At 41.6% G+C, this 27,694-nt stretch overlaps 1 protein-coding gene across 3 annotated transcripts in view; it reads right to left on the reverse strand.

Annotated features, from left to right (window-relative positions):
• LOC136779244 (neural cell adhesion molecule 2-like) overlaps window positions 1-25,381 on the reverse strand; it is a 172,183-nt gene extending 146,802 nt beyond the window's left edge. For all 3 annotated transcript variants that reach the window (XM_066736747.1, XM_066736756.1, XM_066736740.1), the window contains exon 1: window positions 23,965-25,381. In XM_066736747.1, the coding sequence (XP_066592844.1) occupies window positions 23,965-24,094 (130 nt within the window). In that variant the 5' untranslated portion in view covers window positions 24,095-25,381. The remainder of the gene's footprint in view (window positions 1-23,964) is intronic.
• Window positions 25,382-27,694: the final 2,313 nt, after the last annotated feature.

Below are 27,694 nucleotides of genomic sequence, written 5' to 3' on the forward strand. Positions count from 1 at the left end.
TCCGTTACGTGCCATGTCTTTTTCAGGTTAAAACGAGAGTCCAAAATAATCCACCCATGCACCACACCCCCACCCCTAGCCCGAAGCACTGCCACAGATGGCATGCTATATAGCCCCAATTTACCGAGGAATTGAAATCTATTATTTTATCCTTTTATCTGTGTGTTCGGTTCTTCGTATTTTCTCTCGTAGAAGGAGAAAAAGGAAAGGAGATGGCAGCTAAGAATGCAGCATCTTGGAAGCTCGAATTCCTGCGCGAATAACTTCGCCCCGGGTTCCCATGTAATTTAAATGAAAACTAAACGAAACCGTGAATCTCGCCGTAAAACACCATGGGGGTAATAGCTGCGGCCCGAGCCACGACACGTATTTACGTGTAAGGCATAAATTTCTGATAAAAGGAAAATATCGAGCCGCGACTATAAATTGCTCGGTCTCTGCATTTTTCTACGCGAGAAGAGAAAGAAAGAACTTTGGGTCAATCAGAAAATTGGCGGCTAACAATATCCCCCTTTACGCTCATATTTTATGCAAGCAGTGAAAAAGAATGAAAAATCGAAGCTTCGCCTCATCCGGGAGATTCGTAATTCCAGATTTATAGCGTTATAGCTTTTTTCACGTGATTTTGCAATACTTTAGCAAGGCAATCGAGTTTTTACCACCGCGCGATATATTTCCCCTGCGAATTCTTCGCATTCGTAAAGCTCCAACTATTTATAAAAGCTTCCCAAACTTGTACACTCCGTTTCTTTAATCCGTCCCTTCCATCTCATTCTTGCAACATCCTTGTGCCTGCAGTTTCTCATATTTAACGTATACTCCGCTGATGGTTGGTCAGTCAAACCTATCAAAATAATTGTGCAAACTTGGGCAGCGAGTTACGCGCAGCTATTTCCCCAAGCAAGGTAAAGAAATAAAGAAAGAGAGAGAGAGAGAGAGAGAGAGAGAGGGATGTAGATATAGATTAAATCTAAAATTAAACCTTGCGAGAACAGTGGAAACGACTCGAACAGGCGGCAATTAATTTCGGAAGCATCTACCCTTAAGGTCGACAGCAGCTCTTCTGCCATTGGTGCATGTATATGTCGGTCTGTTTTTCCTCTCTTAAAAACCACAGCATGAAATTACCGGAAGTGCGTTGAGAATAGAAATTCTCTCTCTCTCTCTCTCCCTCTCCCTATCTGAGAGTGGCGTATCTGGGTAAGTCAGTGGCACAGCGGTGCAACGACAACGCAATGGTTAAAGCAGTGGACGGCAGACGAGAGAGGTACTGCACAGTAGAGTAGAACAGTATAGGAGCGTGGCTTTGCAGTGGTATAGAGCGTACGATGTGGTACGGCAAGCCAGCACACGTCTCGATTACAGCCGCGTACTAATTAACCTAGGGGGTGAAAGGCACGGAGAGACCGTGACTCTGTCCACGGGCTGCAATATGTAGGAACAGCTGCAGCAGTCGCTGCTTCCCACTCCTCCACCCCCCACTCTCCCTCCAACCCCTCTCATCCTTAACCATCCATCCATCCATCCCCATTTTCATCCCCTTTTACCACCCCTCGCTCCCCGAGTGTGCGGTAAATGCAGTGGGGACTCCACCAGCACCAGCTACGGTCCAGCTTTAGGCACGCCCATCTACAGGTTGTTGATTTCCTCCTAGCTTCCCATCCGAATTAATTCATCATTTTTCCACCGCCCTCCATTGACAAACCTTGCCAAATAAATCGCCCAGCTTTTTAACCTTAATAAAGCGATTACTCCACAACCGGTTCAATGACCCAGCTTTTTTAACCAATAAATATAGTAACATTTGAGCTGGTTTTATCCAATGCAATAAATGACGATTTATGTCTTTAGTATTTATTTCAAGTGGTGTAACACGAGATTTGTCGGACGGTTGGATATACATGACGTTTCTGGAAAGTATTGGCGAAAGAGTGACGAAATAATGTGTCATGTCGATTGCACAATTTAGTGTCAAAATTGTTGCTTTATTTTATAAAAGCGTTGCTTTGTATAATTAATTTACTACATCAAAGCAAAAGCTATTTGAAATTCTTCCGTAGTGACATTAATGGCGCAGAGTTGTGGGGGAGAGAAAAAAATTCATATTAGGCCCAATTCCCCTAATTGCTTATTATACCACAATTTGTCACTTTGTAGAACCATTTAATTCCTCCTTTTTACGTAAAATTTTACGACGACTTTTTTCTGGTTAAAGCTTCATTTGCGGTTTCTCTACTTTTTTCACCGTGGTTTCATTTAAAATTTGTAGGGCCACTGTGAAAAATCGTCCAATAAGTGGTTTGCCCAGAGCACAAACGTTGCTATATATATACCTAAGAATTCATCCAATCGCTTCAACAACCATAATCTGTAAAAAATCTACAGACACCACAGCAGCCTACGAATACATTTAAAAATCCTACGAAAATCATTTAACAAATTTATTACAACATTGCTATTCCCATTTTTCATCTCGACGCTATGATAAAAATTGCGAACAAGTCGACAGAGTTAAAAATCGATGGGGGTTTTTTTAAATACCCTTTTCTTTGCCTGAAACTTGGAAGTATCGAAGTCGTCAGCACCATATATATATATTTAGATTTCTCCGTTTTGTCGATGCTCGGGCAAAACTTTTATCGAGACGTTCTTAACGAGTTCAAGTATATTTATAGAGTTGCAGATATGCAGAATGGGTTGGCGACCGGAGGGTATTTATTTATAAAGCACTCGGATGTAGAGGTTTTTTAACGCGTTCAGTTATTCTCAGAGTTGGAGATGGTACTAGTGCTGTGCTCGATGTGCTACTTGCGTGTAGAGGAGCTCGACCGAGCGTAACGATCGAACGTTAGCAGCGCTCTTTTGAATATTCGATTCCCAGAGTAGCATTGCTATATTGCAGGGACCGTAACATTCGTACAGTGGCTGCTGGTGTATGGAATTGCGCGTGCGTACAGTTTCATTCGTAACTTTGAATATTCTCCAAGGTATTGCGCCTGAGAGATCGGGAACGATGCGCAGTGGCGACCAGGACACTCAAATCGCGCAACGTTGAAAGATCGATCCTATGGACTCGCCCTCTGCAAACGACCGTAAAACGCGAAATAACGAGTCACCCGATTCCTTCCTCGATACTTAAGAGACTCTCGATCATTATCCGTACTCGGCTCGACTCGAATGTATATATATATATATATAGAGAGAGAGAGAGAGAGAGAGAGAGAGAAAAGAGAAAAAAAAGAATGAGGGAAAAAAATAGAAAGAGAAATATTGGAAAATTGCCAACCGATTTATGTAAAAAGACGTTGGCGTTTCTCGATTGTGCGCACCACTCCTTATTTTTTCGCTCGTAAATAAATACACTGTGTGTAAATTTTTTAACACGGAAAATGTATTGGACACTGCGCTAGATTTTACGGCTCGTACGTGACGGGTCTGTTAATAGTCTCCACAACTTTTTATGTCTTATCGATATTTTACCATAAGGAATATAACTGGAGAATACAACTCACTTTTGTATTTTGTCCTGCACTCCAGATTAACGTAACAAACATTTTTCGTTATTTAAGTATATATAGAAAAAGGTATATATATATATATGTTGTTTTCCGTGGCAGAATCATTCGATTTCCAGATTTTTAAATATCAATTTAGCGGTTTGCCGTAGAGCGTAATTCGAGATTACTTTTTCCTTGCGAGAAAATGGTACGTGGAGACTCTGCAAAAGCTGCTGATTTCCGTAGGTAGATAGGAGGGTAACTGGCCCACACAGTTATCAGCATGCCATTATAACAAAGACAAGCTCATTCGAGGCATATTATTGCTATGAATCTCATTGCTGTAAAACGTTTATGACACTGCGAGCGCTGGCAACTTGCTCGGTTTGTAATCGAGGGGTCTCCTGGTTTTACACTCTACGTAATATACCTGCGATGTTACTGGATTATTACATTCTACGCGTTGCTCGGACTAAATGGAGACTGAAAGAAAGACTCTGCTATTCGACTATATTATTATCATTATTACCACTGTATAATTCTGCAAATAATTCGGCGAGGGATAGACGATTGGCGGAATATCGGGAGGTTCGAGGCTGACGCGTTGCATGCTTCGGTATGTAATACATAGACGCGTGCGTTATGTTGCGAGTGAATTATTATAATGTACGCGCGATGAATGATATATGCTTGATACGATGTGGTGTGACATGGACGTAGAGGAGTACGCAGTTATGCATCGGTTTCGCACCTCCTTTCAGGCCTCGAAGCCCCTCCATCCTCCACACATCCTCTCCACCCCATCCATCTCGGCTGATGCCCGAGGGTGGCGAGCCGGTATTATAAGCAGCAAAGCCAGGATAATCAAGCCGTGGCACACACAGCTCGGCTGACGTGCACCTGTACGTCCCAGCTCAGCTATGGCAGAAGGTAATCGATTGCCGAGTTCCGTCGCGCAAAGTCAGCTTCACAATTTTCAGATTAAAACCACGCCGCGTGTACCTTGTCGCAACTCTGCAGCATACAACACGCATGCTACTAATAAACACGCCGGAATTATGCCGTTCCGTTTTCCCTTAAAGCCAAGCGTAAGTCACCCCCTTCCCCCACCCCCTCCTAAAACACCCCGAGTAGAGATCCGTAGATTAATATAACCTGTGTAAAAGTAAATGAATTAGCAGAAATGATTCTGCACGAATTTCTTTATTCTGAAATTTCCACATGCGATGTATTAAATATACATATATATATATATATATATATATATATATATATATATATATATATATATATATATATATGTATTGCGTAATTGATTGTTTGACGTTGACATTTATAGTTATTCGCACTTGTCGTGAATTCTAATGGTTATTCATTAGGAATTGTAAATCGGTCGATGAATATAAGGGCGTTTGAGAGGATATTCTGTTGATTCGGAAATTGTTTAATCGAGTTTGATGAATTTTAATTGCTATATATTGCGGGCTAAGAAATACTCCATCGACGGTGTCTTTGCGGGAGAGTTAAAGAAGGAAGGGGTCACTGTATCGTCGTGCGGATAAAGTTTGCTCCGTAGCTCTAGGCTGCCCTGTGGCTCGGAGTACTGATAGACAGTTTAGCACAGTTCTAAGTAGATTAGGTGGCAAGCGAGCTGAGCAGTTGATGAGAGCACTATCCGCATCGACCGATTATGTATTAACTACAATGTAACTGGAGTCGACGTGGCCTAACGAGTTATTTAATAAAGCTGAAAACCACCCCTTATGGCTCTCGGTCAGATGCAGAACATTAATTACAATTTATCAGAAATGAAATCGCGAGTGCGCGAGGGTGGGGGGTCTCTTTCAATCAAGCCCAATCATAAACTTTCGGATTTCGAAAACTATAGTTTCCCCCCTTTCTCATTTGGATATAGTACAGTAGATAAAAACATTGGGGGTTTGTTTAATGAGTTTAACTTTTGCCGGACTTGTGACCGTGATTCAAAACGATAAGTACTTTATTTACTTTTTTAACGTCTCAACCTTATACACACACACACCATAAGCTCTCCGTTGGAAAACAAGTTTGACGCAATATTTTTGTTTCGACACTTTCTCTGCAATTTCTTTTTTTTTTCCCCTTTTACGCGTTATTGGGTCAATTACTCGTCTTTTGCTGAAAGAATCTCCTTTTTGATATACATCTTTTAATTATTTCTGATAAAACTGCAGGGTATATATTCTTTAAAATGGTACGTCTGAAATTGTTCTCATTCTCTCGCTAATTAACGAAAAATCTCTCAAAGCTTTCGCCCTATAATAAAGGATCCCTCGCCTTTCGATCTCTGGTTTCCTCTTTCTTCTCTCGGTTTCTGCCAAGTTTTTATGGTTCCATTGGGTAATTTGATGTATCGTGACATCTTATATATTATATCCTGTATTATTAGGATAGAGTTTTATTGTACGCTCTCGCGTTATAATAAAACGTAGAATATATAGTAATATAGAGAAAAAAAGATTAAGAGAGAAAGAGAGATCGCGCGCGGTAGGGATTCTCTGGAGTGTCTGTAGCCGTAAAGCAACATTATTCGTCCGGAGAAAATGTCGGGGCTGAACGGGAAAATTTTATCGCCTCTCCGAGAGAGTTTCGACACTTTCAACATTCTGACCTCCGCTGATCGTCGTTATCCCAACGACATCTCGGAACACCTAGCCTAAACTTGGCTCAAAACGACTTTCGTTTTCGGATGCTGCGCAATGTTAATTTCACCGTCCAGCAATTTATTCAAATTCTTGCTGGTCGTTTCCTGGCTCGACGCTCGCTACACACGAAGACGATTCCTGTTTTCACGGACCGTGCAGGCAATGGTAATTATGGCGAGTACTGGATCTGCGGCTTATTCAAATTTTCGCCAACATTTCCTGGCTCCGCGCGAAATAATTCCGCCTAAGGTTCCTGCGAGCCCGGCTCTTTAGCCAGACCCGATGAAAATGATAGCTTCATCGTACTAATGGCTTGGCTTATCGCAACAACAATGTCTCATTTCAGTAAATATAATAATACTCTCCATTTCCATCTCACTGATTTATCGAGATTAAATCGTAACAAGAAAACGCTCTGCAGCTTCACATTTCATCAATTATACAATGTGCAATTTCATTGGGATTCGATTAAACTGCAGAAGAAATCATTTTTCATCGAAATTTATTTGCCATACAGTATAGGTGCATTTTTAAAAAATTAAATTTTCTGCTCTGGCTGCTACAATTGTTTGTATCTTTTATCGCGAGAATTTTTTGCCGTGATTAACCAATATTGGCGCTTTACTCCACTAATTGGCTGCTCGTTTTATTTTCTCGTCACTTTATAATAGAGGGCAGGTCGGTGAAAGAAGTTGGATCATTGACCTATTCCTATATATATATATATATATATACATACATATATAGTGTATTAAGCGTATATATATAGTTGCAGTTAGTAACTACGCGTCCTAGGTCGTCGTTGGGCATTAAAGGAAAAGAATGCACTTGGGTGGAATATAATCTTTTTTCTTCTTCCCAATGTCTTTTACTATGAATCTATGCGCGTTCGTGATTGTTTCGAACGAGTGCCACTTTGCTATAACCGTTGAACGTGACTTTTGCGGGTCGAACTTTTTCTACTTTTGTCCCCCTTCATGAACGGAGTAAAATCATCGGTTTGTTGAAACGCCGTAGACTCTCCTAGCTGCTCTTCGATCCGACAACCCTTTTCCCTCCTTTTACTTCGTCTTCTTCTTCCTCTTCTTATTCTTCTCTTCGTCCCCCACTTCCCACTTTGGATTTATGGATAGGCCAAGTATGTTGCGGTCTCCAGTGGCACATTTAATAAAAGGCCAACGTGGCTCACGAACATTTTAGGGCAAATATTCGAGCGAGGCCCTAGAACGTTTATGACGCGCCAAAGTTTAATGCATTTCTTCCTTCCCCATCGAATTTCCGTGGGATCGCCTTACTAAAGCTCCCATTCACTACAACGACACTATATTACACGATATCTTGCCAGGGATTAATATTAGATATTAAACTTTCAGATTATTCGTCGTTTATACATAAAATCACAAATTGGAGCAAACTTGATATGCTTTCTCTCTTAATGATAATTTATATTTTCACTGTAGAAAAGTAATGCGTTTAAAGTTTACGCTTAAAAGTAGAGCGAATCAATTTCTAGTTATCCGATCACAGGATCTTGTTAAGCTCGTGATGGAGGATAAATAAGTTCTTTTGGTCTGCGTGTGCTAATTCCACGATTGCAGGGTGACAAATGCTCCTATATCATTCTGGATAAAGTGTTTGCGAAACAAAACCAAAAAAAAAAGGAGATATTTTTTGTTGCATAGATTTCGTGATTGGTAACTCGGTACAGGAGCACAGCAATATTGCTGTTACCGCCAGCGATTTATTTGTCAAATAAAAAGATTCAAAATAGTCTCATTTTTCTATCGCAAAATATGTGCCTTTGGAGAAAAAAAATCAACATAGATACAAAAGGAGAATCATCCGAGAAAGCAGAAGTAGGTTATAATGCAATAAGCATTTGAAATCAAGCACTTGCCATTCTTTTCATTATAAAGGACAGTTATCTTAATCTGATAAATTGCAATCAAGCGATTGCGCGCTTTTATCAGGTGCTTGAAAGGTTTACAGAATTGAGTTTTCGACGTCCACAATGAGGGTCAAGATAGCAGACACTAGTACTAAAGGAGCGGGAGGGAATCTTTATGGACCACTTTATCGAAAATACGTAGTCTAATAATGTTACTGCCTTCATACTTTTTACGTTAATAATACGTACCCCAAAAAGTCTTTATATCTGTCTAAAAAGAAATAATCCAATAATAAATAGCAAGAATTAGCCTGACACGAATGAGTAAAATATAAATTTTCGTCAGAGCACTATTTCCACTAAATAAATATATATATATATATATATATATAGGATTGCATGTTGAAAATGACGACTGGGAGGCAGAATAGAAGAGATGAGACAATATGGTGTTAAATGAAAGTCTTGGTGGGCCATTTTACCTAAATGACATGATCAATCGTCGCATGAATTTTGAATTTCGGTGGTTACAAGGCGTTTGCGTGGCTTTTGTTGCCTAGCTGCTATCTCTTTGCGCCTCGTAAGACGAATAGCTACTTAACGTATGTAACCCAGGTATGCATAGCCACAAACACACAGATGCCTCAATAGCTTTCATCGCTTTGAACCACACGCATTGTAACGGCTTAAAAGCGTTGACGCGCATAGTTCTCCCTATAATACATTATTGTAACAGCGATGAGAATTCCCCGGAAAAGTCATAGCAACATTCGTCTCGTTCTTGTACTAATTGCTCCCACTAACTTTCTATATCAAGGCGTTATCACTTCACCTTCTCCAAAGGGATCAAACTCTCACGGAAGCTTTACAGCTGAAAATCTTGCTATTTGTCTTACTTCAGCTTTTTCTCCATGGACCTCTCTACTTCCACGGAACACTCAAGGGGCAAATGAATGATCGATTCTGATATTTTGCAGGTTGAAAAAGATTATCACGAGCCTCCTGGTATGTGTAATTTTTGCAAAATTCCATGCAACAGTGCACAACTGGCGTTTGATAAATAAAACAATTGTCGCAGTAATTGCAGTGTTAATGCTTGTTTGATTCAGCCTGACGAATTTTTTCATTGGGAACGCTCTTTAACGAGGCTGATCTTTTTGTCACGCTCGAAAGCTGCTGGCACCAGATGTCGGACGGGATTCATCACGTCCAAACGATTAACGCCGTCGGCAGCACAAAAGTTCACTGCGGGTGAATCGAGTTTCAAAGCAACGCGTTTGAAGACGCGGTTGTATTGGTGGTGCTTTGGAAAATTATCATGGGAAACGTTTTTTATCCTCTCCCATACACTAATTGGCCGCGGAGAAAATCCAAAATCGAGCTAATTACACATCTTTCGCGCAGAAAACTATAGACTCGGTCGAGGCAAAGGTTTAATTTTAAATAGGGAGCGAGGTTAAAGACTTAATGCAATTACTTGGGGAGTAAATTTTGAGATGAAAATTTGTGCGAGATATTTGGCGGATAGTTGAGTAATTTCAAGCCGGCTCACCCTGTATTATAGGGGTAAATGTGTATACTTGTAGTCCGCTCAACGGTTTAACGACACGAAATCTGCAGCGTCTAACCTTACTTACCCACCTCGCTAATAGACTTTTATTCTAATCTCTGTTCCGCACGCGCACTATATTCTCTCTGTGATACCTTGAGCTACAAGGAACACTTTGCAGAAAACTTTTAGTCACACGAAGCCTCGCTCTATATATATATATATATAAGCTCACATGATTAGCTAATTTCTGATAATAATTCGACTTATAATATATACCAACATAATAATCAACCGCACGATTCTTCCACTTTTCTCCCATGTAGCAATTATAACCTCTCGGCCACTGATAAGCTTCGAGATCTCTGTTCAAACTCCATTTTCTTCCCTTTAGCCCGTATTTAATACTATATATATGTATATAGACAAACGTAATGCCTATTATAAACGTTAAAGCTTTTCGTATAAGGTGTTAATTTCCAGCAGTATAATTAAAATGAGATTTTAAGTCCGACCCTCGTGTCTAGATAGTTTTTGTTTCCTTTTTTCTAGCTGTGTGAGCTTAGGACGCCACCGTGAAGGTTGGAGGGTAGATATATATGCGAGAGAGAGAGAGAGAGAGAGAGAGAGTGGCAAAGTGGAAGAAATTTTTTCACCTTTTGGCCGGTCCAGTTGGGGTAGAGCCACGCTGCTTTGTGCCCGTTAAAACGAGACTGATCCCGCGGAACTTAAATTAAAGCAAGTGTATATTCCTTCGCCTCGTCTTTTGTATATTATCCCTTCCTATCCTCCCACACTCTTTTCGTCAGGTTCGCTCTTTTATTTTGTTTCCGTAGAAGGAGGGGGGGGGGGGGTGTTCTCTATAATATACATTTGCTCTCTGGCGGCCTTTTGTGTCAGAGGCAGATTCGCGAAAGGGGACTGAAACTCGTTACTACTTCTCGATGGTAATTAAAAGAAATTACTCAGGCGAGCTCTCTGCTCCATATATGTGAATGTCCTCCATTACGGTAAATGTGTACAGTGTTTTGCAGAGAATAAACTCAACGAGAAAGCACAAGATAAGCGCATTTCTTCAATTTATCCGACACTGCTGCTTTTCACCCTTTTAACTATATCTCTCGACTGTTTATCCGCCAACAACGCAGTTTCTACGTTTTGCTTGTCCTATGCTGCTTAAATTCGTATATCTTTAATGCTCGTTGAAAAATACTTACCGTAGGATCGTTCTTTTCTATATTTATTATGGAGATTAGATGCTTGGGTGTATAGTTTTTTAACTCTTTGCTCTGATTGTGCGAGAAAGTGGGGATCGAAGCATACGTATATATGTATACATATAACATGGGAATTTTCGGGATAAGGCGAAGCTTTAATGGGTTATATATATATATATATATATATATATATAGAGAGAGAGAGAGAGAGAGAGAGTGAGAGGAGGTATATTCCGTCCTTTATTATTGGTCATTATTTTTCCAGATAAACGATATGCAGTTTCATATCCGCAATCTGTGTCGGTTTCAATATGTTTGGCCGTTACTGTCTGACCGGAAGAGAGGAAGGAAGCACGCTAGGCTGGATGGTTGGACATTTTTGCCAGCCACTTCCGGCAGGAAGGAAACGCTGGACGCAGTTTTGCCAGTTGGAATTACGCCTTTCGTAATGTCAATGTGCAGTATGTAGTTGGTGGACATATATATTGAGTGCTCGAAGCTATATCTGCTGCATGCCAATAACCGCTCGTCATTATTACCGCTCTGTTCCCTTTACTTTATTCCACAGGCGTCATTTTGTCCTCGTGGCATTTACCGCCTAAAATCGATGCCGTTGTACAAAGCTGAATGCTCTCTTGGCCTAGCTTCCACTTCTTCCTCTTCCTCCCTCGTCTGTTAAAGAAGCCAATGTACCGATTCGTGAATAACGATCGTGCTCAATCTTTTACCACGTTCCGCTCATAAAACCAGCTACTATATAGTACGCTATCCGTGCTATGCTTTATCCGGAGTCTGGCTAAACCAATATATTTAAATTAAACAAAAACCATAAAACAAAGCAATAAAATGGAGGACACTAGACGTACGTCCAATTTTAATGCATCCTTTGATCGACATCATTCTAAACCCAAATAGCTTTCGTTCAAATGGATATATATATATATATATATATATATATATGTAGTAATTTGTGAAATATCTTTTAACGCAAATAAACATGATCCAATTTGTTACATCGGTTCTAGTTCAATTGAATTTATTGACATTAATTTTACGGTGCATCGCAATGAATAGCAAAGGGCGTGTTTTGTTTCGAGACTTTGCTGAATTTGTGTATATAAATAGAATAACAGGGATGTGTTGGAATGTGAAAGCAGATCACCATCGGTTCAAGAGGGAAATGCTTCCGGAGTATCTTAGATACAACGACGTCTCGTGCGCATGGTTAAGGGTAACCATTTTGAAATTAGCCGCTAGATGTGAATTTACCCCCGTTGAACTATCCCTGCTTAACGCTACCTCCAAAGTGACTTTAGCAGTTTTAGAGCCTCAAATATGCTTTACTTCAAAGCAATATGGGCTCAGGGCTACATCCAAACCATGGATGAACAGCATCTTTTGCCGTCCTTCCCCTAGCTCCCCACCTTGACTGTTCGATCCAGACAAGGTATGTATGGAACAGTGTTAGATCTGAATCATGATCTTTATGAGAAATTTCCTGCAATTTGGGTCTGTTCTGAATCAATTCAGCATATAACTGTATCGCGCGAACGAGCCTACATCGGCTCGCGAGCTTAAATACAATGCGCGAGCAACTTTTGACTAGTGAGAGAACGCTCCGCGAGACGGCCATCTGGCGGCGTTGTGCCAAAGTAGGGAGTGTGGAACAGAGACGGAGAGCTGCGCTGGAGCGAGCCGGCCCTAGAATCCCGGACCGCTACTCCAACACACCTCCGATCTCCAACAGGATGGATATACATTAAGCGTTATTTTTATATAAACAAAATGGATGAATTGCTTAAGAGATCCATACTGCTTCGCTAAGTTTCTTTGTAATTGGTGCGAGTTCAACCAAAAGAGAAATATAGGTTTACCATTTAGGGTAGATGAGGTCGTATGCATCGCGTAATTATTATACCTTTATAGAGTTGGCCAAGTTATAGAGCAGACACGTTAGAAGCAAGCAAGCCTTTCGGTATAGTGTCGCCGCGTTTACATTTCGCTTCACATCACACTTAGCCAACCGTTTACAGTTGAAAGTCGATGAAATCAGTGTCGTTCAATACCGTGTGCGCTACATGAATTTAATATTCCATGCAACAGTTGGATATGGTTATAGTGGAATACTGTCGTGAAATTACATTCTTTTTCCACACAGTCACTCGCTATCCTTTGCGCATCACCCTGATTTACTTATGTCACTTATTCCCACAATGGTAATGTAAAAACATCAAACTTTCCTTCATTTGTGGCAGAAACTTTCATATAAAACCTTCCTTTACATTTTACTTTGACTCTAAACCGCTACACTTAAATTCCAGCTCTTTTTATTGTCCTATATATATATATATAGTCTGTGAACTGATATATTTTTTATGGCAACAGCGCGCCTCGAAAAACGATCAAAGCGATATTTGCTCAAAAATCAACGTTCGCGGAAGGATTTAATTGATTTTAGGTGAATTTGCCAAATGCTTTTGGCCATAAAAATTGAACGTTATTTTCGCATCTGACTGCGTTAAATTCAGCGGAAAGCAAACGATATAGCCGATTGAATTTTTGTTACGCTTCATGTATAATATAATATAATGTAATACAAGGTCGTACTTGGGAGTTTTTCGTGGTGACAACATAAGCCGATCAGGCTTTAATTCTAGTCGTTAATTTTGAAGGCGAAATGACGCGCGAGGAGTACGGCCCTACAGATCGAGTTTACGACAGGATGGGTGGAGCTAGCTAGGAATTCCTGACAACAATGGACTTTCTCGAGTCATTTGGTAATCTCGTCAGGAAGGCAAATAATCCCGAAAGATTTCACGGACCCGATCGCCGTAACTTCTTAGCCGCGCCAAACGAATTCACAGATTGAGAATTCCAGTGGCGAGAGTTCCTCGGATTTGCCGCTGAAATGCTGAGCGTCGACCGTGCTTTTCACGGGAAGGGCTACGACAACGGCGCGCTAATTCACTTTCCATCGAAAGTAGACGTCGTACTTAGCTCATTAGCTAAGCATGGCGGAGCCGCGAAGTGGCGCGATGCGCTGCGATGCACTGTTACCAGCTGATTAGCTACTAACTTTTCCACCGACTCTAGAATACTTGAGGTGCATTAAGCAAGACTGCTCCATACTATATTCTGCCTTTGCTATGGGTGTTAATTAATTTACTCGAATTTCGCCGCATCGCGATGCTAGGTCAAACCCGGAGAACTCTTTCTACGAAAAAGGGACCAATTTTTACGACACGCTACATCGTTTGGAATATTATTATTGTACTAAAACGATTTTGCAAGCGATTGCTCGCAATTCGACCAATCGCATTAGAGCACCGCACACTTTTCTCATCAACGATAATTGAACGTGACGTACAGTGTATTAGTGCAGGATATATTCGTTTGACTAAACTCTAAATATAATTGTCAGTGGCACAGACTAATCAACAGGATCAGAACTATTGTAACACGGTGTAATAGATATTCAATTAACGTCCTTTTGGATCAATTTAATGGAGAGAAGACACAGGTACACAGTGTTTAGGTTGAAATTATCGAGCTCGAGCATTTACACATTTGGAATCTAACTTTATAAACTGCGGCTCCCTTACAAGTCAGCGATTCTCTTGGAAGACTAGCCACAGCAACGCTGCAGAGAGGTCGTAAATGATACGTTCGAGCGGATCCTTATATCGTCGAACACAGGAGGAATCGTTATGCAAAGTATAAAGGACGCTTTAATGAAAAAGAGAAAGAATTCACGGATGAAATTGTTGTTTTCATTAAAATTGGAATAGAGCTGGCGAGCGTTGCGCAATGTCCTGGGCAAACATAACAATAATATACTGCGCGTTTATTAAGGTAGGTTAATTGTCGACATCAGGAACACATAGCAGTGCTTGGAAGCAGGTACTTTAAGCCAAGCGATTCAATTTAATACGAGTGTAGGAGGGAATGAGGGTAAGAGTGGGGGATGAATGAAGGTTTTTTTTCATTACTGCTGTTGCTGCTGCGGCAAGGGGTTTCCGGAGCGTAAATTCCTAGACGGTAGTTAAAGCTAGGTAAGGTAGAGAGTGAGATAGGGGTAAGAGTGTTGGAACAATTACTCGGCGATCCCGGTGTTATTCAGGTGCACTCGCATTAGGCCACGTAGACTGGTTTAGGAAAGGTAATGCTACGGCATCCACGCTAATCTTGGCAATCTTCATATCTTGTAAGTACTCCGGGGAGGCGCCCCGGTATATATGCCGGGGATTCTTCGCAGGTTTATGCCACTGTCGCGTTACGACTCCGAGGGCACGCGTGGTCCTCCGACATATCCAGCTCGCCGGCCCATATATACGTATATAACACTTTCGATAAACGTAAATCAGCCTCGAAGGTACCAATAAACGGTCCAACCTATTCCTAACGGCCGAATCCATCCGAGTCCCGCATGCCTCGCACCTCTCACGATTAGCGCAGGCGTTTGCCTAATGCATTCGAATCTCGCCACTCGCACCGGCTCACTCGGATTACGACAAAGCCCTTCTTTCACCAGCTACGATTTAACGCTCCATCGCTGCGTTGCAAAGGTGGCATTTTGCTCGCGGCTCCATTCCAGCCTCGTTCCATATATATATATATATATATATATAGCAATGCACCCATACATACGTGACCGTTTCGCTAGAGCTATGTTTACGGTGAACCTATCTGGCTGCTTCGATCGTTTTCTTTCCATATACATACGTCCTACACACATTTAGCACACGTTTCAACTATTTACTGCCCGAAGAACTGGACCACGCGGACGGCGCGTATCGGGCCCCGTTGAACGGATCGACGATTGATTTCCAGCTTTACAATTGCATCCCTGCGTAATTAGTTTAATAGGCACTTGGCTTCCAATACGCAATAACACTGCTTCCACTCTAATCGACGCATTCGCAGAAGCCGCGATACTGTACGACCACAATGGAATTTTATACGCGTTACGCAATCGCCTCATAACCTTAATTGATTATAAGACTAATTAAACCGTTTGTTAATTAGCTCGATTACGCTTCCAACTGCTAAACGATCAAACTTGACGCTGGACCGGAAATACGGAATTTCTATTGTTTCAATGGCTATGTGTTAGCTTTCGTGTTTATGTATATACGACATCTTTGTTATTGTAATTATTTTTACAATATAACGAGAGGATAGAGGTTGACTATGATTTTTATGGATCCATGCATGGTAGAGCGATCCGTCGTAACGTCAGGATAGCATAAAGGATCGCCATGGTTCGAGGGTGACAAAGCCAAAGGATCCGAATGGTCGAGTAAGTTTCTCCACGGTGTGAATCTCCAAGTTGGACTTTATCGCCAAATTCGCCGACATTGTCGCGTGTACTAATCATTTCATGTGGAAAGTTCCGTAAGGCCGTCGTATGACGTGTCATCGAGAACTGATATTCCATCGTTGATTCCAGAAGTAGAGACGCACATGGTATTAATCTTAGCGAAGTCTCGTGCTTTGGACCATTGCCAACTGTGTGGTCGACACAATGAATTAAGAGTGCTCGCTGTGTGCTCACCTTTCAATTTCAATTTAATCAATTTACCATTCCAATATCAAACCGGAACTCCTCGCGCGACGTCTTTATTTCCATGCACAAAAATCTCCTTGCTACCATTCTGCTTTTGCATCTCTATCCATGCACCAACTTCATATTCTTCGATACATAATTTATTATTATCAAATGTACCAATTCGTGGAATTATTTCTAGCAAATAACGTCGCGCAGTGTGTGGTATGTACTATACTTTATCGGATTTCCGTTAATGCAGAAATGCACACTAAAACCACGTTTAATAAATAATAAATATTCCACTGCTTTCAGCAATTCCGCAATAATACATTATTCGTGCCAATTTCCATGAGCCAGTAGACGAATTCTGCAGGTTTATTGTTGTATAGCTGTGGATATCGTGAATACTACAGTGATTCGTGTAAAAAGTTCACATTTGCGATGATCTTATTAAAAGTACTAAAATTAACTTGCCCTTGGCTAAATTGTCTTTTGATTATAATAAGATGTGCTATAGGGCGAAGAAAATATTTATCGAGATGCACGCGGTAGGATAAAGTTTACGAATATTGTAAGAAAATTCAGCGACTACCTTTGGATCCTCTGGTGAGACGTGCTGATTTAATGACGTCAAGGTCTTTTCGAAAATCGTTGAATAATATCGCTATAGAGAGAACCATAGAATTTTTCGTGCTACGCTGAGCACGTTTTACTACGTCCTGCAGCATACTGCAGAGTAATTCAGCGAGAGATTCTAAAACCGTTCGGGTTAGTGTCGATTTTGGGTGTGACTCTAGACCACAGTAAAGTCATATTCCGGGCCAATGAACTCTCTTAAAATCTGCAAATATAATTTTTCCCAACTACCCCTCGCTATGTCACCGCAAAGCGGGATAAAATAACCAACGCATCATTTTTCTCCCATCCTGGTTATTTTTACAACGTTGTGTAAATATTGAATAGATTTTGTAATATCCACTGTTTCCTGCAGATTGCGCAATGGCATATAATATAAAATATGAACTATTTTTCGTTCTCATTTAAATTCTATGCTCGGTGCCAGACCGATTCGTTAAGTGTACACAAATTTCTGAAAAAAAAAACAACAACAACAAAATTGCTTATACCACGAAAATCTTTATAAGAAATTTATGATTTTCATTTGGATCGTTCATTTAGCCTGGAGAAATATAAATTATTATTAATGATTTATTCTCACACACCGATATGCACGTATCGGAGAAATTCAGACTAAAATAGTTTAGTAACGACAATGCTTATACAACATGCGGGTTGAAGAACACTTTTGATAAATCCAATTAGCAAAGTTTTAAGATAAAATTTCTCCATTATTCATGGTATCTCGCGGAATATGCCGGAGCGAATACGCAGTATAATAGGCGGTAGCTAACCGCGTAGTTGCAAAATGCTTCATTGTCATGGAAATATTTGGACCTTTTCACTACATTTATACTTTGTTCCTTGTTGTTAAATAAACTTCTTCTCTTAACCAGATAAATTTGTTGAAACACTGAATCAGGACTCTTATCCACCGTGTATGGTATACACGACTGCGAATAAATTGTTGTGCATAGATTTTTAAACATTTATTAATAAAATTAACAAAATTTCTATAGATAATATATACATATATATAAAACTGTGTATCGTAATATGTAAAAACCGAGCACAGATGCGGTAGACCCTCATCATAGCAAATTTTTTATTTTTATATTCGTGTTCCTATTGTTTATCATACTATTGTTATTAAACAGTTGTATATTTTTTTAATTAACATGATAAATACCGTTAATTTGTATGCATTGTGCAACACTGTGTTATTAAAAAAGGCATGCAATCTGTGGAAAATAAATAATGCACTATTGTCTGATATGAATTTTTTTCTGGGGCAAGTTGCAATGATACGCGGAAGTGGAAAAGTTTGAAGATTGAAAAGGTGCCGGAAGTATAATAACGCTAACGGTGGAATATTGCGAAGTAATTTAGCGTGGCTGTATTCTAGAAACGGTTTGGTACTATTATGGCGTGAGAGGCTCGTAAAGGGAAACGCTTCATACTGCTATCCAGACTGGCAAGCAGTAGCACCCTTCTAAGCATGGAGGTGAATCGTTTGTTCCACCTACGTATCGAATACCAAGTAGAGAGAAATTATCTGCCCGTTACCACGTTCTCGATTAACGAGGGGCAGACAGATAGAGAGAAAAGGAAAGGAGGGGTGAGAGGGTGGCACAAGAGAGAGAGAGAGAGAGAGAGAGAGAGAGAGAGAAAATAAGGGATTGATATTAAAAAATTTCAGTACAAATCGTCCAGCATTATTCATCACAGCCAGAATAAAAAAAAATCTTGTACCTGATGTAAATTCTTACTGAAAAATAATTGTATAACAAATGTTAATACGTCCGAACAACCAGTGGCAAATAAATTTGAGCCTAAAAGCTTTTAGCATCAACAGCGTATATCATAATTTGGGAAATGCTTGGAGCAACTTTGCAAAATATAATATATCACTTGCCCGAGGTTTTCAGAAATTTATGATCGATCTTTCGCGACTCGTACGCTTAGCTGACTTTGCTATCAAGGCTGCGGCTGGTGCTTATCTACTTAGGGAGCCGCGACAAGTAGAATAAGCGTTGGATATGCGAATTCGGAGTAGCGGGATGTCGCGCGTCTTAGGAAAACTCGGTGCAAAAAGCTCTCGAGATTTAGAGGCAAACTTAAATAACGAGTATAACTGACCAAAGTGCAGAATTTGCTTTAATCAGCTACGTGGAAAATTGCTTGCTCTCATCGTCATTGCAAACGGATTTTCATCCGTTTATCATAGCCCAAACAGTGTACATAAGTTGCCTCTGCTATTAGAATTAGTTGAAACTGCGATAATTGCTATCGCTATATATATATATATATATAAGCTATCCACGGTTAGAATTATATAATCATTCGTATATTCATCAAGTTTGGCGCGTTCGCTAGTCGAACAAATATGGATGTAGAATTTTAAGGCACGATTAATTCTATATGGGTACCAGCTATTAGAGAGAGAGAGAGAGAGGGAGAGGGAGAAAAAAGAGGAAGGAGGCAAGAGATTGTTAAGAATTATCAATCGTTCAAGGTCGGAATAAAGCTATCCAGGCGCATAGATTTTGAGGATGTAAGAGGATTTTCCGAAAGGACATTATTTTATCTCGGTTAGTACAGGTACAGAGAAGAAAAGGAATAAAAGTGAAAATAAAGAACACTGGTGTATCGCCATGGTCCCCTATACTACATAGTACGGATTTGCTATCTCGATAGAGCAATTCATTCGGGTAATTTCAGTGACTGGTATTTTTTGCCAGCCAGGTCCGCGTTAAATCTTTGGCGGCAACAGCCGTGGGCGGGAAACAAGTTTCTCTCTCTAGGCGACTTCCGGTGCGATCGTTCGTCTTGCAGACCTACTAAACGTAACGAAACGAAAAGAAAGATCTCGTGCAGCGTATCGAGCTATTCTCACGTTGCATCTTGCTACGTATGTGTGCTTATGTGTATCGAATGGGAAACCTGCGGGGAATAGTAAGCGCTGCAGGAGCGAGCAATCGTCTGCTTGGCTAGACTGTTTTAGCTACTAACGTTTCACTAAAAGCCACCTTAAATTCTCGCTTGTCTTTTGCGACCTCCTCGAGCTGTCCTCGGTCAAAGTGAAGCTTCTCTCTCTCTCTCTCTCTCTCTCTCTTTCTCTCTTTCTCTCTTTCTGCTACTATAGCTCGCATCATTCTTTCACTACCAGCAGGAGCCACTGTGTTCCATGCACGCTCACTGACAAACAAACCGACGACGCACGCACACACGATCGAGCCACGCCTGTATTCGGTACGTTGCATACGAAACCCTATATACATGCATATATAGTGTGCACAGGTATGCAGGAGTATTACAATTCGCCTATATCGTCGATACGCGTATCGCAAGAAGATTATATTGTACTATATACGTTTTGAAATAGCTCTTGCCTCTTATACTTTATGCGAGCAAGCAGCCAAGTATTTCGGTATAAAGCTATCGATTTTATTGTGCACTGTGCGAGAGAGATAAAAAGACGCGTTGTCAACAATATCAGCCAGCTGCGATCATATACGAATGTAAAGAGGAAGCACTTATTCCATTCTCTCATATTTGAATAAGAATCTGCGTTCCTGCCCCCATTCCATCGCTTTGTTTTTTTCTTCCTCTCATATTTATTTCTCCTCCTCCTATTGCTCTCCAACTTGTCATTTCGTCTCAAGAAATTTCAACGCAATTTCCTCGGTCATTAAATACGTATCGCAAAGAATTCTAATTGAAACCATCGCTAAAACAGTATTGCTCTCAACAGTAATTTTATCTTAATCCCGTCAGGCAATAAGAGCTTTTAAGCTTCTTTAATGATCTTGGATGACAGTTAAGTACCGAAGCTTAATTTAGTAATACCACGATGGGGGATTGGTGTAAATAAAAAAAGAAACTTAATTGCTATGTAAAGGAAAATCGGCTAACCAGTTTTTCTCACTCTTTTTACCCAAGTTTCTATATAACATTAGAGTTTAAATCCATTCGAAACGCGAACTCGATTACACTCACGAAGTATTTTTGTCGAGTAATTTGTCGCAGGTATATATATATATATATATATATATATAGTAACGAAGAGAATTTTTTGAGAAGAGTGATGAAACGTTGAAGCGTGTTACGTGAAATCGATTTAAGCTCCATTCGTTTCAAGAAAATGTTCTCGGCTTATGAATGGCTCGGAATACACCAAGCGACGTTTGTCATCGATTACTTCGACTCCTATGCTCGTTTCACGCGTACTTACAGCCAAAAGCAAAGTATTAGTTTTTATTGAAAAAGCGAGGAACGTCAACCACGAGTTTGTTGCTTTACGGGGGTTAGATTATTGTTCCAACCGCAGATGATTTTGGCCTTCTCGAGCAACGAGGGACAATTATTATTACATTCGTAAATTATGATTTGCTGATATGGTGGTGAGCGCGTTGAAGGGAACGAGGAATGGAAGGATTTTTGTAGATGACTCGCAAAGTCCCAATCTACATTTTTCTGGTATTACTGTTTCAAAAGGGATTAAATTTTTTGCAATTTCGTCGAGACAGTGCAGCATTGTAGTGGCGACAAGGGAGGGCTTAACGACGCAGAGAGTATTGTTGCTCGTAGCATTGAATTGTGTAGAACTGGCGAAGCGTATCGGCCGGGCTCGGAATGGCCTGGCGGTTCTGCGTCGCTGCCGATTGATTTTTCTTAACCTTTTTATCAGTTTTAGACACGGGGCCAAGTGCTCCCGCTCATCGATTCGATGCCCTGCGACGAACTGACGGAATACCAAGTGTGGATTCGCCAATCATTCTTCTCGTTCGCTTCAGCCACCAACAATTTTCCACAGGCTCCCATTTCGAATTCCCGATTGTCATTTGCGAGCAACGAATTTTCCTAACTAATGCTAAATGGAAAGCGGAGAGGGAGTCATTTCCACTACGCTTTTTCCACTGTTAGACAAATGGTCCTGAAAATAGACAGAGAGTGTGCTGAAATTAGCTTCTGGAATTAATGAATGACTAGCGTGATCGATGCACAGAAATGTTTCGATATTGTCTGCGTCATTGTGTCCATCGATTCCAAATGGTTACTGAAAGCCCGTAATAATCGATGTAATCGTTATATCGATTTTAACACTAACATATCCCATCGCGACAGCTATTACTACGAAAATTATGTAATTTTAGTAATTCCATTTTCCTACCTCCCACTACTCTCCCGTTTTCATAATCCACCACAAATTCAATTTCATTTAATTTATCAACACGTATAGCGCGTAGAGATTTTCAAAAATTTTCATATTTTCCCCAGTTTTTGGTCTAATTTTAATAGGAGCGCGAAATATGTAGCTCGTACGAATGGACTATTTGAACGAGGAAAGAGTCGGAGAGAATGCTGTGAAAATCTCGGAGAATTTTCAATTATTTTGTAGGTGGTTCCTTTTGACCCGACCACGGAGTCAAATATCAAAGAGAGCGTTACTCCTCTTGTTTCGTTGCTTCATGCGAGTTTCACGTTGCAATCTGACGATCCAGCTTTTGTTCTTGCATTCACTAAATTCGTGCTTGTTCTGATTTACCCTCTTGTTACTCAAGTTTCACTCCTACTCTCTTATCACCCTTATCATCGTCGCTCATTATCATTCATCACTGTAAGCCCAAACCTGTATCGGCTTAATCAATTAAATTTCGTAAGAGCCAGCTTATACGTTCTCTCGAGCAGTTCAGACAACCAATTTTTCAAGACCACTTTCAGAGCTATACTATAATGGACTTTTGTAAAGTTTAACTTGTTGTGCCAGACAGCTCTTTCCTGTCCTCCCTCCCTTTGCCCTTCTCTGCCCCTCATCTCTTTTCCTTTCTGATTTTTTACAAAGATTACAATGTTCTTTTCGAATTATATACGCGTCGGACGACTGAACAATCCGCTCGGTAAATTTAACCAGGCGCTCGTGTATAGGAGGAGAAGCATGCCAGTTGTCAATCCTGGCAGCTCGAACAAAATGAATTTTAAGTCTACACTCTGCAGCATCGATTAAATCAAACTCGCTGATAATCCACGCTCGAGAGCTAAACGGTGTCTAGTTTATTGAAAACTCGGCCCTTTGCGGGGTAATCGGCCTCGCGATTTGGATTGAAAATGCGCAGCAAACCAGATTATTTCGCAAAACGGTTTTTGTGGATTTCCTCTGCATATGATGAACGTGCGCGCACGTCTCTACGCTCGCGTCCATACATGCATATGCGTGCATATAAAGTTGAGTCGCGTATTAAATACGAACGAAAAGTTGCTGAAACCACTTTTTATAAGCTCCAGCCAAACAAAGTTAACCCCTTAGCAGCACCGAAACCCTGTAACCAGGCTGATAGAGATTGAATATAAATCCAAACTTTGAGCAAAATGCTGCGCGAATTACACTCGGTATAAAAAAAAGCAAACAAAACATTTTTCTCTCAAAGTGAAAACTTAATGACAAAATAGTGCCCCGGTGGCCACGCCACGAGCATCTCGCGTTGCAGTCTAAATTATAAAGTCGATTTATCAGAAGGGCAGAAAGGGGGGGTGGCAGTTCTCGGTTGATCTCGTTTTGAAATTAAATTTTTTTCTCTGCGAGACGTAAAATTTAAAGCTCCGCGCCACGTTATTGCGGGAGAAAGGGGAAGCCCCGAGTTAAAGGAGTGCTTTCCAGAATATCAAAGAACATTTCGCACACATAATTCTCGATGTAAGATATTGCAGGACTTAATTAAGGGAACGGTAGTACCGAAGAATTACATAGCATAATAGCCTTACTAATTGCACCCTCAATTATATCTCCATATAAATTTTCTTTAAGCACCGCGATTTTAAACGCGGGATCTTAACCTGGCTACCCCCGACAATTAATAGTTGCGAGCTATCTTGCGCGTATCCCTCTTTCGTTATCGCATATATAGCAGCTACAGCAGTCGTGGGGAAGATCGACGCGAGGAAGATTTCTTTAGCGACACTTACTGTCTTTGACGCAGAATGCACCGATAATCCAGAGTGGGAAAAGCGGTACGATCAGCACGTTGAGGTGTCTCGCGTTCGTGTTGTACCGTAGACCCCAACCAACGTGCAACCTCAGGTAAATCATGGTCATTGCACGTGATCCCAACACGGCTCGATCATATCAACCGTCACTTCCGGATATAATCTCCAACACGTGTCACCAACACTAATAACGCAATATTTGCCTCTCACTGTACATCATCGTTGTCTCTCACACTAACTGCGATTCTTCTACTCTCTCTCTCTCTCTTTGCTGTCACAACCTTTCAGCTATCCTTCACTACTCGGCAGTCCACCCAACACCATCCCCTCATGGCTACCAGACTTTTTCACTGAACAGGAAACTTTGTCGACACGACCACTCGCAGTCCAACCGACTGCTATTACCGTTCTTTTCGCGATAAGAAAAATAAACCGTTAAAAATGACTGAATCACCACCACTTCTATCCTCCCTCCCTCTCTCACTCTCTTGCTCCTCTCTAGCTCTTTCAATCCTTCAAAGGGGCTCTCTCGCTCAAAGCCCACTGTTGATAAGGTTTGCTGTTATTCCGCGAACCTTGCCAGTGGAGTTGGATTATTGGGGAAAGTCAGTGCCTATCTTCCCCTCCCCTCTCTGTCTCCCTCCTGCTTCCTCCCAGTCTCCAGTAATTAGAGAGTGTCCCTTTCAAGAGGATAAATACCCCAAAATTACTTTGCTTCTCCGAACGTAATTAGGGTCGAAACTATGTTTAATGTTTGCACATTAATTCTCCATCGTTAACGCTTCTGCGTGTAATTATTCTTGCTGTCAGACGAGAGAAGAGATACTAATCCCGGTCCTAATCCTGACGCGCGTTTTTCGCATTTTCTTCCTTTTTCCCTACTTCGTCTTGTTCTCGAGCAACCATTAGCGCGCCATTGTTTCCGGGGAAGAATATTGTCCCAGCTTATCATTCAGTGGTGCGAAGCATAGATCGGCTATCCAAGCAGAACCGAAGCTTTTTATATCGCTCTTTTGAATGGAGGAATGACAACTGCTGAAGAAGAGTGACGTGGAAGCCGGGAAATTTCACACCCACCGAGCGAAGCAGCACTTACCGCAGCGACCATGTCATTTTTGATCGAACCCCTTTCCTCCATCCAAATCCCAATAACTATTTTCACTCACTCGAATACTCTTCGGATAGAGCAGACTCTGCACATTACTACGTTGAAAAACATTTTAATATGCGTAGTACAGGAGTCTCGGGACGGACCTTCATTTTCTTCGAAAGCAATACTCCCGAGTGTTTCAACGACCTTGTTGGCGTCTCCTCATATCGAAAGCATCTCTCCTCGCATATCATCAACGCGTTAATCTTGTAAAATCATCAATGAAACAGTTATTCGTCGCTCCAAGTGCCGTGGAGCGTCTCAGGCAGAAAAGGACCATCTGCCTCAACGCTTGAACCGCCTATCCCCCCCCCCTCTCTCTCTCTCTCTCTCTCTCTCTCTCACTCGAACAACTTATAATTCCTCAAACTCAATTTGAGCTTCCTCCCGGGAGTTTACTCCCAACCTCTCAAGCATTTAAGGGACGAGGCACGAAAGTTGCGGTTCTCCTTACGGAACCATCCGTCCGTGCTGACGCGAAACTATCCACGCGACTTTCGAGAGTTTAACACTCAGCAGCAGCAGTGGCAAAAGCCAGATCAGCATTCCAGGATGCAATGTGAAAACGCGGCGCGAAATCGCGTGAAAGCAGCCTGCTTATCCGTGCATCCCCCCTCTCTGCCCTCAATCCAATTCTCGCTCTCCCTCTGTTATCCTTGATTTTCACCAACACCTGCGGAGATCAGCCCCTGTTCTCCACTCTGCCATCCGTACACGCTCCCTCATCCAGCTCCGTATTACCGCTGCTCACTTCCTCGAAACACCTGTTTCTCTTTTTTCGAATCCACTCTCCATGAACCGGCCGGCAATGAAATCCACAAGTTTTACATATATATATATATATAAGGATCCCTGCTCACTTTGTTAATCCAAAGCGCGTGCTTCCGGTCTTCTCTCGCACGGATCACTGTTTCGTCAAGGGCCTCCGGAGAACTCTCTCGTTTCCTCTCCCTTATTATTCTCTCTTCCCGGTTCCTTTCTTTCGTATATTTGGCGCGGAGCAGCAAGGTCACGAGGGAAGGTGAGACAGTGCTCGTTTATCAGCGAGAATTCAGGATTATTCGTCGGGCCTTCCTGGCGGATTTCCTTCTCGGGTTTTATTAGTATACATGGGGTGCACGTAGTAGACGGGACGGCAACGGTCGAGTTCGGTGCGCGTTGCGCGAAACTAGGTGCCTGCCACGAGCGCCGCTGGTGCCGCCACCGATGCTGCCGGAGCCACTGCCGACTAATACCCCTGCTCCACTACCCGTTTCGCTACCCCACTACGCCACCCCTCCCCCTCCCCCGCCGCCACCCACGCCGATCGAAAAGAGGTCCGAGTGGACGCGCCCGCGCACACGCTTTACCTCGCATGCGTATCGAGCGTCCCCCCTTTCCCTCCTGACACTTTCAATTCTCCTCTCTCTCTCTCTCTCTCTCTCTCTCTCCCTCTCCCTCTCCCTCTCCCTCCTCCCACTCTCAGGCCCCATCACCGTCTCCCTCTTTCTTCTCACGACGCTTCCTTACGTTCTCCTCCTTCCCATTTTCTCCATCTTTCTCCCTCACTGCACTCTTTTCACCCCCCATTATCCATCCTCTACCTCAATCCCCCCCCCCCCCTATCCTGTACACCCACTCCGCGGATTGCGCGGGAAAGTGCTTACCAACGTAACCCACGATCCCTTTTTTCTTTGCGTAAATATTTCACTTAAAGAATTACAAAATGACGCTTTCGCAAATTTCTCACAGCTCCTCCAATTTGCATTACGCATCTCTCTCTCTCTCTCTCTCTCTCTCTCTTTCAGCTCTTTTAATTCGTGTACTGGAGGAACATCTTAATTCGCCCGTCCTTCGGTCAATTTTTAATAGCAGGAGGATTTTATAAGCGTGTACTTTATTCCCCTTTCTTCCTTTTTTCTCCTTTTCAACGGTTCCTTCACACTTTTTCTTATTTATTATCACTTTACCCTCTCGGCACAATTTCTCACGCGACATGCTCTGCTACGTTCCTTCGTACCCCCTCCCCTTACTCCTCTCTCTCTCTCTCTCTCTCTCTCTCTCTCTGTAGACTTCTTTCTTGATTAATGATATTTTGACCAGTTTCTAGTCTGCCAAGCTTTACCGCACGAGGCCACCGTTGCTGAAATGAAAGTTGGTAAAGGGAAACTTATCGCGGCCAGCCACGTGTTGATGAAGGATATAATATACTTCTGTTTGCTTCAATATGTACTTTCAAGAATTATCTAGCCATGGCGTGCTACAAAACTTTAGCGCCTACGGCTTCTCTCAATTTTATTCCAACAACGTTTCTCGCTTTTGCTCTTTCGCGTGACTTTAATCGTCTCATAAATGACAAATTGAATCGCATTGTTTCGCGAGCAACAGTTCTCCTTTAATTTTCAATACCTTGGATGTGAGACGCGTCTTTACGTTTTATGAAATCAACTGTTCCGTGGTTTTACCATCACTTGTACAACCTCATCACCGTGCTTACCTCGACTCTGCGTTATCACGTAGAAAGGCTACGTTACGAAGGCGGGATTAGGTCGCTAAATTCTCTGTTTACGCCAATATTTA

Source organism: Prorops nasuta, unplaced genomic scaffold, assembly GCF_024137725.1.
Source record: "Prorops nasuta isolate Cenicafe-Biocafe unplaced genomic scaffold, Cenicafe_Pnas_1.2 PNAS00002, whole genome shotgun sequence".
NCBI classification, from domain to species: Eukaryota; Metazoa; Arthropoda; class Insecta; order Hymenoptera; family Bethylidae; genus Prorops; species Prorops nasuta.